An 11,708-nucleotide genomic window follows, 5' to 3' on the forward strand; every position below is an offset into this window, starting at 1 on the left:
GAGCCCGTCCCTTCCTCCACAGAGAGCTCACACCGTGGGCGAGCGATTGCAGCTGAACCGGGTTAAGAATTATCTGGATTTTTGGCTGGGGGTTGTGATCCCTCCCCAGGCCCTGCCAGCACTGAAAACCCTGTGATCTGTGCCTGGCTGCAGCAGCTCTGGGAGCTCTTGGAGCAAAGCCCTGAGCTGACATGGCTGTGCAGGCCGTCCTGGGGGCAGGGATGGGCCTTGGGGCTCCTCTGGGAGAGGGGCAACAAGAGACCCCCAGGCTTTGATGGCCATTGTATCTTAAACCCCCAGGGACCACCTGCCCAGCCATCCCTGCTTCCAGGGGGAACTGTCACTACCTGAGCTGGGTACCTGGATTTTAAGCCCATGGATGCTCTGACCAGGTGATGCATTAGGCAAAAAGCACTTCTGATGCTGAGAGGTGGGATCCCAAGGTCTCTGGCACTAGTTTCCCAGGCAAACTACTCTGTTCCCGTTTTCCTTTCTTGCTAAAATGGGGAGGATCCTTCTCTGCTCCCAGCAGGATGGGAAGGGATAATGGAGTCCTGTCTGTCAAAAAAGGGACTGGAATGAGAGCAGAATGTTCCAATTGCTGATTGTTTGCCCTGGAAATGGGAGGCCTTTCAGTCCCAGGTCTCAGTGGTGCCTGAATTGCTCGTAGGCCCTTTGGGGTCACAGCTGGGATTAGAAAGGCCCCAGCTGCCCTTTTCGGGTCCCTTTCCTGCCTTCCGACCAAATCTGGCTCCTGTCTTGTCCAGTGCATTAAACGTGTGACCTTTCCCCAACTCTGTCTCTGTGTCTGTGTCCACGATGTGCTCCAAGGCCCTGGGGGTTCATTCCCCCACTCTCTGTCTCCTGTCAAATGTGCCTTTTGGTCTGCGTGAGCATCGGAGACAAGGCAGGTCAGCACAGGGCTCTGTGCTGGTGGGACCAGATTTGCTCCCATCCTTTTCCTGGCTCTGTGATGGAGGGGGAGTGTTTCTCAGGGGTGTGACAATCCAGCACCCAGCTCTGAGGGTGATGGGGCCACCATGAGGACTGGAGGGTGCACCTTCCCCTGGGGTTTGAGTCAGCACGGGGTTCTCGGGTGTGATGGAGAGCAGTGGCTGTGGTGAATCCTCTGTGCTGGTCTGGAGGCTGCTGGGAGGGAGGAGTCAGCTCCTCTCCAAAGCTCCCTTTGATGCTGGCACATCCTTCCTGAGATTTGTGAGAGCAGCACAAATGTGATGCTGGAGAAAACACGGAGAGCAGCACATGCTCCCCATGAAATCCAGGCTGTCCCCGAGAGCCAAACACTCCCCAGTGCGTGGGAACCACCCCCGAGGTGTTGATGGTCCAGTTTCTCCTGCACAGCCCCACCAACTCCAGCAACAACTGACCCACACTCAGGCGTGGGTCCAAACCCAGGGTGTGAGGTAACTCGTGGGGTTCTGGGGATGTTTCCTCCCCCCTTGTCTCCTGCTCCTGCCGTAGCTGCCGTGTGTGTGCCGTGGTTGCCGTCCCGGGGGGCTCCTCCCAGCCCTCTGCGGCCGGGGCTGTTCCCGGTGTGCTGTTTCACTGCTAACGTAGCACTAAACCAGCCCCTCGTTGCCGTCCCTCCTGTGTGTGTGTCCCGTGTCACCGCTGTCCGTGGGCAGAGCCCGCCGGCCCCGCGGTCCGTGAGCGGGGCGGGATCCGTGGAATTGCTGCAGCCCTTGTTCTGAGACAATGACGGGACAAGCAAATCACAAACAGAGCATAAATGTCACGAAATGCTGCTGTGCTTCGATATTTTATAACATTTTAATCTCTTATGATGTGATCTCCAGATATTTAGACTTTTCTTTGCTTTTTTATTTCTCCCCCCCCCGTTTTTTTAACCCTTATTTCCGTTACAGCATTTTTCAGAAATGCATATTTTGGTCACTCTTTTAAAAGTTCTGTGCACATTGATCATTTCTGTTCTTTCAGTTTTTGTGGACATAAGCTTTATGTTTTACACCAGAAAAGGTATTTATTTTTTACGTTTTCTCTCTGGTATATCTCCTCCTTTTGGATGATGTGTATGCAAATCTTAATTAATTACCACTCCACTTTCTCTCTCACTTGAGCACTTTAAAATTGCCTCTATTCCCCCCTCTGTGGAGAGGTGATCTCGTGCATGCTGACATGTTAAGAGGCTACTGCACACGGGCATTAATGATCTCCCATTTCTGATGATGGTTTCTTTTGTATCATTAATCTTCCTGGGGTTTGAGCTGTCCTTTCCCTCCAATCCAGCTCAGGTGCCGCTGTGTGTTGTGCTCCCCCTCCCCAGCCAGTCCATCCTGGCAATGAGCTCATCCCTTTTTCCTCTCTCCCACGGGCAGGTTCAAATCGTTTACAAGCCAGTCGACCTGAGCCATGTGACATCCAAATGTGGTTCCCTGGGCAACATCCACCACAAACCAGGTACCCTTTGGCCTTGTGCTGATCCTGGGAGCTGGTGGGCTGTGCTGTGGTGTGTCTGGAGATGGGGAGAGGGTTGGGATAGGGCAGGGAGTGAGGGCAGGCAGGTGGAGCAGTGACTGGAGCACCAGAGTGAGCCCTGGAGTGCTGGATGCTGTTCCCAGCTCAGTCACTGCCAGACCTGCTCCTGTCTGCCTGAGTGCTCCGAGCAGGGGAGGAATCTGGTGTCATCTGAAGGACTTTTCACAAGGGCCTGGAGTGACAGGACGAGGGGGAATGGCCTTAAGTTGAAAGAGGGTAGACGTAGATTGGATATTAGGAAGAAATTCCTCCCTGGGAGGGTGGGGAGGCCCTGGCACAGGTTGCCCAGAGAAGCTGGGGCTGCCCCTGGATCCCTGGAAGTGTCCAAGGCCAGGTTGGACGGGGCTTGGAGCAACCTGGGCTGGTGGAAGGTGTCCCTGCCCATGGCAGGGGGTGGGACTGGATGGGCTTTAAGGTTTCTTCCAACCCAAACTGTTCTGTGATCCATGGATACCTTTGTGAGACGTATTTAGGAATAAACGGGGGGCTGCTGGTTTAGGAGATCAAGGTCAGCTCCCTGCCCTCAGTTCTGTAAAACATTGGGGTGTGTGCCAGCTCTGCAGAGCATCCTTTGGTAGGTCTCTTTACCCTGACTCCTATTTGCCCTGACTCCTGGGTTTCCCAAATCATCACGGGGTCCCTTTTGCTGCTGTTTCCCCGGGCCTCACCCTCTGCTCAGCCTCAGAGGGCTGTGGCTGAGTCTCCTTGGAGCAGCTCAGACCTCAGTGACCTGGCTGCTGACCCAGCCCCTGCTCTTCACTCCAGGTGGTGGCCAGGTGGAGGTGAAATCTGAGAAACTGGACTTCAAAGATAAGGTGCAATCGAAAATCGGGTCCTTAGATAACATCAGCCACGTCCCTGGAGGAGGGAATAAAAAGGTAAAGGGGCACTGGGCTGGGAACAGGCACCTTCTGCTGTGTCTGGCTGTGAGCAGGCGTGCAAGTGAAGATGGGTGGGAGTCTGGGCTTGGAGAGGGTCCTGCTCAGGGCTCCTGGGCTGCCTGTCCCAACCCAGGGGACGTTTGCTGGAGCAGAGCTGTGGCAGAGCTGCCAGGACTCCAGGCCGGGCCCTTCCTGGCCCGTGGCCACACGGATGAGTTCGGGTGTCAGTGACAGCCTCTGCTGTGGTTTCCTGCTCTTTCTGCCGTCTCTGAAGTTCGTGTTTGTGTCTCAAACCTTTCTCACGAAGGAGTGTCACCAGCAGCAGCTCCTGTGCACTCTGGGTTGGTGCAGTGGCAGCTCAGGGAGCTGCAGAGGTGTTGGATCCCAGTGCAAGTGGAGCATTTAAAGCTCGGCTTTATTTAGAACAGGTGACTTTGCAGCAGTCTGGCCCTTCAGAAGGTGATCTCTCCTTCCTAGCCAAGGGCTCTGTGTAGGGAGGGGGTGCTTGTGGGGGACTTAAATTGAAACACAAAAGCCACTCAGGTCAGGGAAACAATGAATTTGGGGTGAGCTGTTCCCACTGAGGCTTTGATGGCAACTTCAGTGAGTCTTAGCTGAGTAAAACAACCCCCACAGCTTGGCTTCAAGGCCACCAAGTCCCCAGCAGGCCAGGGAGTGAGGACATCAGGTAAGCACAGAGCTGAGACTCCAGCCTGGGGACAGACAGGGGTCGATCTCCCCGGGGGAAAAAAAAGCACTTTTATCTTGCTTGTTTTTCGAGCACTTTTTTCTCAGTGGGAGGGGAAGGTTCTGTTTCAGCTCCTGTATTTTGGCACTTTGTTCTTGGCCACGTGTTCTCTGTGCACCCCCAGCTCTCACCTCCAGCCGGCCTCTGACTGCGGGACCACTTGACTTCCTTACCCTTCTCTCTGCTGCGCATCAGCCTCCCTGTGCTTCCCTGAGCCCTCTGCCATGGGTTTTGTGGTTACTGTGGCAGTTCTGTCACATCCCAGCACATTCACTGGGCCATAGTTTGAAGGGCTTGCCCTTTGTAGAGGGATTTCTCTGCAAAGATGTGACCCAGCAGTGTCATCACCACCTCAGCCTATACCCACACCTGGAGGAGGTTGTGGTTGTAACCGAGTTCAGGTGCTGCCTCAGATTGCTTCCCTTCTCCAGCCCACTCCTATCCACACCAGAATCATCCTGGGGCAGTGTTGCTCCAAGGTGGAACACAGGGAGGGGACGGGACACAGCTGAGCCCCACCAACCCTCCACACAGAGCAGCTGTGGGCGGCTCTGCTGCCCCTTCCCCAGCCTTTCCTGTGTCCCCAAGTCCCCTCTTTGCTGTGTGACACACAGATCCAGGCTTGGACTTGCAGTCCACAGCTCCTCAAGCTGAACTCTGGTTCCTGTGCTGCTCTGGCAGTGGGGGTTCTCTGGGGAGCCGGGGTGCTCCGTGCTGTGCCACAGTGCCTGTGCTCTCCCTTGGCACACCTGGAGAGTTTTCCTCCCCAGCTCCAAAGGCAGCCACTCTTCTTCCTATGAGTCAGTGAATGACCCTGTTTTTCAGATCTTTTTCTCCACAATTTTCTATTTCTTTTCTATATTTTTGGTCTTTTTTCCTTCTGGCTGACATTTATTGGGTCGTGGTTTTTGTTGCTGATGCGTTTTTTGCCCCCCCACCTCCCTGGGCGGGTTTCTTCACCTGTAGAGAGAGAAAGGCAAGGAAGACAAGACCTGGACCCCGAGCCCAGACCCTGCTGGGCTCCAGGCCCTGGTGCTGGAGCCGCCCACCCTCATGGAGAGCCAGCTCCCAGCCTTGCACTCGGCTGGGGAGGGCACCAGTAAGTAGCAAACCCCGTCCAGTTCACCTCCGCTCGCCGGGAGAGGGGTTTGGCTTCTGAGAGCAGCTCTGTGGGTTAAGGGGAAGCTTCATGAGCCATATGGGAATTCTACCCCCCCCCAAAATCTCTGCTGGGGGAGTGAGAGCAACCCAGGCTGTGCCCTTGGAGTCCTGGGACCCACCACCACACCTGGGGAGGATCTTGCAGCATCCCGAGATGCTCCGGTCCTGCGATCCCCTCCGGCTGTGCCCGTTCCCTGTGCAGGCCACTGGAAGGGACATCCCTGAGGACTGGAAGGGACATCCCTGAGGACTGGGGGCACTGGTTCAGTGCTCTGAGCTTTGCTCCCACCTCTCAGCGGCCGTGCTGGAGCAGGCACGTGGCAGGTCCCGGCAGCCCCCCCGGCCGTGCCCCCCTCACCGCCCTCCCCTCTCCTCGCAGATTGAGACCCACAAGCTGACCTTCCGCGAGAACGCCAAAGCCAAGACCGACCACGGCGCCGAAATCGTCTACAAGTCCCCCACCATCTCCGGAGATGCCTCCCCGCGCCGCCTTAGCAACGTCTCCTCCACCGGCAGCATCAACCTGGTGGACTCCCCCCAGCTGGCCACGCTAGCCGACGAGGTGTCTGCCTCGCTGGCCAAGCAGGGCTTGTGATCGGGGCACGACGGCGACCAGGAGAGAAGACAAGGAAAGGAAACAAAAAAAAAAAAAAAAAAAAAAAAAAAAAGAAAAGAAACAAAAATAATAATCTGGCCTTCTTCCTCTGTTCCTTTTACAGCTGCTTCCCCGTCCCTAACTGGTTAATGATTTAACCTGCTTTTACTGTTCATTCAGCTCTAGCTCCAGGACTTCAAAATCAGTGACACTATGAGGTACAAAACCTCCTCTCCCCCTGCTCCTCGGAGCGCACAGCCCGTCCCTGTCCCCACGCTCCCCCTCATTCCCTGCCGCGTCCCTCGCTGTCCCAGCCCTGCCCGGGACCACCCGGGGAGGGGGCCCGAGGGGACGGCCCCCGCACGGCGCTGACCCGAGCACCCCACACCGGCACGGGGCAGCGGGTGGCCCTCAGGGAAGGGGCTGTGACCTTCCCACCCTCGCCCCCCTGAGGATGGCCGGGCTGGCCTGAGGGCCGGGCGCGTCCTGGGTGCACAGCCAGGGACTGCGGGGAGGTGCCCTCCCTCCCTGCCTTAAATTTGCCTGCTGATTTGGAAGAAACCTTTTGTTTTTATCTCCGAAAGCCGAGATGTGTCTGAAGATAACGGCCAGGTACCCCCCAACCCCGCTCTCAGCTCCGGCAGCTGGAGTACAGGCGACCCCGGGGTACCCGCTGCGGAGGGGCCCCGACGGCCGTTCCCCTCTCCGTGGCTGTGCTGGAACCGCTGAGTGGATGAGTAGAGGCTTTTCCCCATTCCTTTGGCAGCCCCTCGTGTCGTAGAGTAGATTTGTCTGTATATGCTTGGACCGTGCCAGGGTGATTGTTTTCATAAACGAGCATGTGTTTAAAAAAAAAAAAAAAATAATAAATGCTGTAAGTAGTTTTGAGCTGCCCCGCGCCGGCTCCGCCGCAGCCCAGCCGGGGGGGTCCGGGCAGCTCGGCCGGGCTCTGGGTTGTGCCAGCCCCGGGTTGTGCCGGGGCAGCCCGGCACTGCATGTCTGCCGGGTGGGAGGTGGGCACAGAGCCGCTGCCCCACGCCCCGGGGAGGGCCGGGGGCTGCCTTGGGCTCCCCGGGGCCGGGCACCTCCTCCCAGCCCCCCGGGGTGTTGGGTGAGGGGCACTCACAGCTCCAGGGCTGGGATGGCTCCTGGATTTTGGGTGCAGCTTGTGACATTTTTGGGTTGTTCTCTTTCTTTCCCTGCAAGGTCAGCTCAGCGATGGCGGAGGTGGCAGCTCCGTGGCCCTGCTGTGCCGGTGGCAGCCGTAGGAGACCCCCGGGAGGACGCGGGGAAGGCGCGAGGGAGGTGCAGCAGCTCCCCCAGCCTGAGCTCGGGGCCCAGCGGCTGCTCCCTGGCACTGAACCCCCTTTCCGGGCGCTCCCCGGGTTTGAGTTGGCAGCGTGTCACCCCTCCCAGTGTCCCCTCACGCAGCACTGACCGCCCCCGGCACCGCTCAGGGACAGGAGCCGCTTATTTCTTTTGCTACTTTTGTTCCTGTGGCTCCCTGGGGAGCACGAGGGGGTCCTGTGGCCGTCCCCGACTGCCCCTTCCCTCTACAACCAAAGAGGCTGAGATGCCACCAGTGCAGCTCTGTGTGTGTCCTCCCACCCTGTGTCCCCCAGAGGCACCAGCCGAGCTCCGGGGGCACAGCTGGCAGAGGTGAGGGCAGAGGGGGCACCGCGTGGGCCCCAGGCCGTGCACCCCAAGGGCTGTGCTGCAGGGAAAGCCACGCTTTCCCAGCAAGGGCCGGAATCCTGGTCTGATGGGGCTGGCAGAGGGTCATGCTGGGGCGTGGGGCCCTGGTTGTCCTTGGGGAGGTGGCTGGGTGCCACCGAGGCTGCCAGAGCAGCTGTTCCCGGGCAGAGCAGCGATTCCTCCCAGGACAGGACTCACTCCCACCCTGCAGGAGCTGCAGACCCGCCTTCGTGCGCCCTGTGCCTCGGGGGGCCGCTGGATGCCTGGCTGGGGCTTGGGGATGGCTGTTTCGGGGGGTTCAACCCTCCTCTCTGCAGCCCCAGGAGCTGCTTTACTGCTGGGGAGAGGCTGGTCCAGCAGCACCACCACGTCCAGCTCGTCTCTCTCCGTTCAGTTGACTCCATGATTGTAGCCGTGCTCTGTCCCCGACTCTGTAGCGCTGTAGGAGCCGCCGCGGTTTTTGTCCTCTGTAAAACGAGCAAGTGGGAGAACCCCGAAAGCATCACCCCCTTTATCCCTTTTGGGCTGCAGGACGGTGTAGCTGAGCTGGCCCACCCTGCCCCTGCCCTGTGCCACCCCAGCCCCTCTGTGCAGCACCCAGGGACAGGGACGCCCTTCGCGTGCGCCGAGCTCCAGTGAGCAGCCCCTTCCCGCTGCGAGTGTCCTCAGCCCCGTCTGCCGTCCCCCTCCCGGGGGCTGGGGGAGTCCCAGGACAGCCCTTTCCATCCACCTCGTCGCCCGCTGTCCCCTCCACCAACCCGAGCCACGTCCCCAGCCCTGACCCTGCGTTCAGACCCAGGCCTGAGGGTCCCCGTGAGCAGCCTGACCCCCAGCTTTTCCTTTACTCCACACACATCTTGGTCTGAAAAGGGTTAAAACCGGCACTGGTTAAAAAAAAAATAAAAAAAAACAAACCTATTTCTGCACTCCAAAAAGGATCTGGTTGTTAGCGAAGGTCGGTGCCAGCCTGTGTGGCGTTGGCAGCTCCGTTGCCCCCGCGCTGCGCCGGGGCAGGGAGGGAAGGTTTGATCTCAGTGTATCATTCTAGCTTAGCTTCTGTCTGTGGGTGTCCATAGTGTATCGTGTGTTTAACAACTGGTTTACACTGTTGCCGTAAAAGTGAATTTGGAAATAAAGTCATTACTACGATAACGACAACGGGCGCCTCTTTTCGGTGGGGGAGCAGGGACAGGGGAGGGGGGGAGGTCCCTGCTCGTGGGTTGATCCCTCGGGGCTGGAGGATCAGCTGGTGGGGAGCAGCAGGGATAGGCAGGGACTAGTTTTCACTTTTGAAGTACCAGTTCCCACCCTTCTCCCTGGGGCACGGGGGGGTGCAGGAAGTGGAGGGGGTGTCTGGTGGGCAGGGCAGAGCCCCAGCAGCCAGGAAGCCCAAGTGTTGTGTTATTTTTGGTCCCTGACCGTGGACAGGACATTCTCAGATGGTGGAACAAGACCAAACCCTGCTCTGCCCCCACAGCCAGGGGCTGCTTTGGGTCCTGGCAGCGCCACATTCCCCAACTCCAGCCCCATCCAGCCCCTCAGGGCTGCAGCTTTCATAGAATCACAGAATCATTAAGGCTGGAAAAGACCTCCAGGATCTTTTACCAAATTCCACCGTGCCCAATCAACCACTTGCAGTCCAGGAGCCACCACAAGGTCCCTTCACTCTGCACCTTCCTCAGGACTCGCCTGCAGGTGGGAGAACTTTCCAGCCTGGCACAGCTGCTCCTGCCACTGTTTGCTTTTCCAATTGGATTCTTCCTGCCCTGTTAATGCCTTGTACTGAACCTGGCGATGCCCATACTTTGATCTCCTGGCTAATAATCAAATGGCACCTTCCCATTTCCCATCTGTGGGAATAACGAGGCACAGAGTATAATTCCCTTATTTTGGGACTATAGGAGCACCCACAAAGTTGCCTCCCCCCACTCACCTCCTGCAAACACTGAACTCACACCAATCCCACCACAGGGGGCAAATACTCCCCACCAACAGTCCCTGGGTGTGAACCAGCAGCACTGAGTTAACCCCAAAAACGAAAATTAAACCCCAGCCTGGGTGTTTGGACGGAGCAATGGGAAGCAGAGCTCGGTCCCAGGGAGGCACCACTGAGCCCTGGTCCTGCTCCATCACCTGCCCCAGAGCAAAGCCCAAATCCAGACAATTCCTCCTCTCACTGAGAGCAATGGTTGGGAAATAACATCACAGAGGGAAAAAGAGGCCACTGAAAAGTGGCGTGGGAGGGAAGGGGCTGATCTGAGAGCGCCGAAGGGCCCCTTCCCCATCCCAGCCTGGTATTGCACACTCATCACATGGAATATTCCGTTTTAATTTTTTTTTTTAATCTTTTCTTCTTTTTTTTTTTTTATAAGCACATTTGTGCTTTGCCAACAGAATCAAGACATTAACAAAGATCAGCTTCTCGGAAGAAAAGCATTTCTATATAACAAGGACATTACACAGCTCAAAGCAGGAAAAGAAAATATTTACAAAATACAAGGTGGGTTGGTTTTTTTTTTTTTTGTGTGTGTGTGTGTGTGGTTTTTATAATGCTAAAAGGGTTATTCAGAATTTTCAACCTTATAAATAGAAAAGCACTTCTGCAGAGGGATATGGTAGCGCCGTTGTTTGTTGGGTTTTTTTGTTTGTTTGTTTGTTTTAAAGAAACGATGACGGATCCTTTTAAACTAGAACAGAACCAAAACCACGAGATAATGTTGAAAATTGTGAAAACCCCGACCATGAAGCAGTTCAGCGACTATTTCTTTACGATTACAAAATGGAAAAAAAAAAAAAAAAAAAAAGTCCTTTGTAATTTTTTTCCCGTTTTTTTTTTTTTTTTTTTTTTTTTTTTTTGGTTTTTTTTTTTTGGTGATGTGATTATACATAAGACAGGCACAATGCTATAGCAACAGGACAGGGACCAGGAGCCACACCGTCGGGATGGGAGAGCGTTACAGATGGGGACGGTGTGCGGGATCCGGGAGTCACTGCGGGTGCGGAACCGGGCGGGGCAGGGACGACAGCGAACTCGGGTTCAAACTCCAACACCTGTCAGAGGGGACCCCCCGGACCCCCCGGGAATGAAACGGAACCGACCCCTGAGCCGGGGCCGGGCGGGAGTGGAGCGAAGCTGTGGTGACCCCCCCCCGACCCCCCGGAGCCGCCTCCTGCCCTTCCCTCTCCCATCTCCCCCCTGCGGGAACCACCCCGGCCCTGCCTCATCCCGCGCTCCCGGCGGCTCCTCCCTGCACATCCCTGCACATCCCTGCCTCCTCCCTGCCTCCTCCCTGCCTCCTCCCGCCCTCCCAACCCCGGCCGCAGCCCCGCGGTTCCAGCTGGATCAGCCTCGTCCCCAAAGGGCATCCAAGCGCCCCGGGAATTCTGCTCCTGCTCAAAGCATTGAGGACTCTTCCCCTCCCTGCCCTCGAAACACGCCAGGTGGACACAAACTGCTTCCCAAATCCCACTCTTTCCATGCAGAGCTGGAGCAGCCGTGAGGTCCCTCCTTTCCCCCCCTTTGGGCACAGCAAGGGCTGCTCCAAAGCTGGGGAGAAGGAAGGGGGAGGCGGCCCCGGGGGCAGAGGGGGGATCAGGGAGGGGCAGAATTCCGCCCTCGGGATACCTGGAACTACAACCTGGGGGAGGGAAACGCGGGAGGGTGGAAGTGCAGGTGGGCACAGCCAGACAGTGAAGGTTGCAATCCCAAGACATCACTTTTCACCACTAATTTCACTCCACTAAAACCTTTCAGGGAGGGGGGTGGGAGGGAGGAGCAGGTTAAGAGAAAACAACACCCTTTTGTTGGGAAAAACTATCCCCGAAATCTGCTAGTCAGCTAAATCCTGTGCTCTAGTTTTATACACCTAAGGGGGGGAGGGAAGGGGAGGGGGTCTGGTGGGCTGCTCCCCTCCCGAGGCTTCACTCCGCTGGGAGGAATCTGGGGGCTCATTCATGTGACGAGGAAACATGGAGAAGGAAAAAAAAAAAAAAAAAAAAAGAAAGAAAAAAAAAGAAATAAGAGAAAACAAAACAAAAAAAAAAAGAAAACAAAAAACAGTTTCTAAACTCCTTAAATTCACTAAAAACTGTGAAAATTCCCGGCAGGATG

The 11,708-nt window shown here is 56.6% G+C and overlaps 1 protein-coding gene across 15 annotated transcripts in view; it reads left to right on the top strand.

Annotated features, from left to right (window-relative positions):
* Positions 1–8,755, top strand: part of MAPT (microtubule associated protein tau) — a 49,677-nt gene extending 40,922 nt beyond the window's left edge. For 14 of the 15 annotated variants that reach the window (XM_027731189.2, XM_027731187.2, XM_027731186.2 and 11 more), the window contains 3 exons: positions 2,358–2,439; positions 3,283–3,395; positions 5,687–8,755. In XM_027731189.2, coding sequence (XP_027586990.1) covers positions 2,358–2,439; positions 3,283–3,395; positions 5,687–5,902 — 411 coding nt within the window. In that variant the 3' untranslated portion in view covers positions 5,903–8,755. Of the gene's footprint in view, positions 1–2,357; positions 2,440–3,282; positions 3,396–5,112; positions 5,246–5,686 lie in introns of all 15 variants that reach the window. The other variant, XM_027731181.2, reaches the window with a different exon arrangement.
* The last annotated feature ends 2,953 nt before the right edge of the window (positions 8,756–11,708 follow it).

This window comes from Pipra filicauda, unplaced genomic scaffold (assembly GCF_003945595.2).
Source record: "Pipra filicauda isolate LSUMZ 115617 unplaced genomic scaffold, ASM394559v2 scaffold193_size2426894_pilon, whole genome shotgun sequence".
Lineage (NCBI taxonomy): Eukaryota > Metazoa > Chordata > Aves > Passeriformes > Pipridae > Pipra > Pipra filicauda.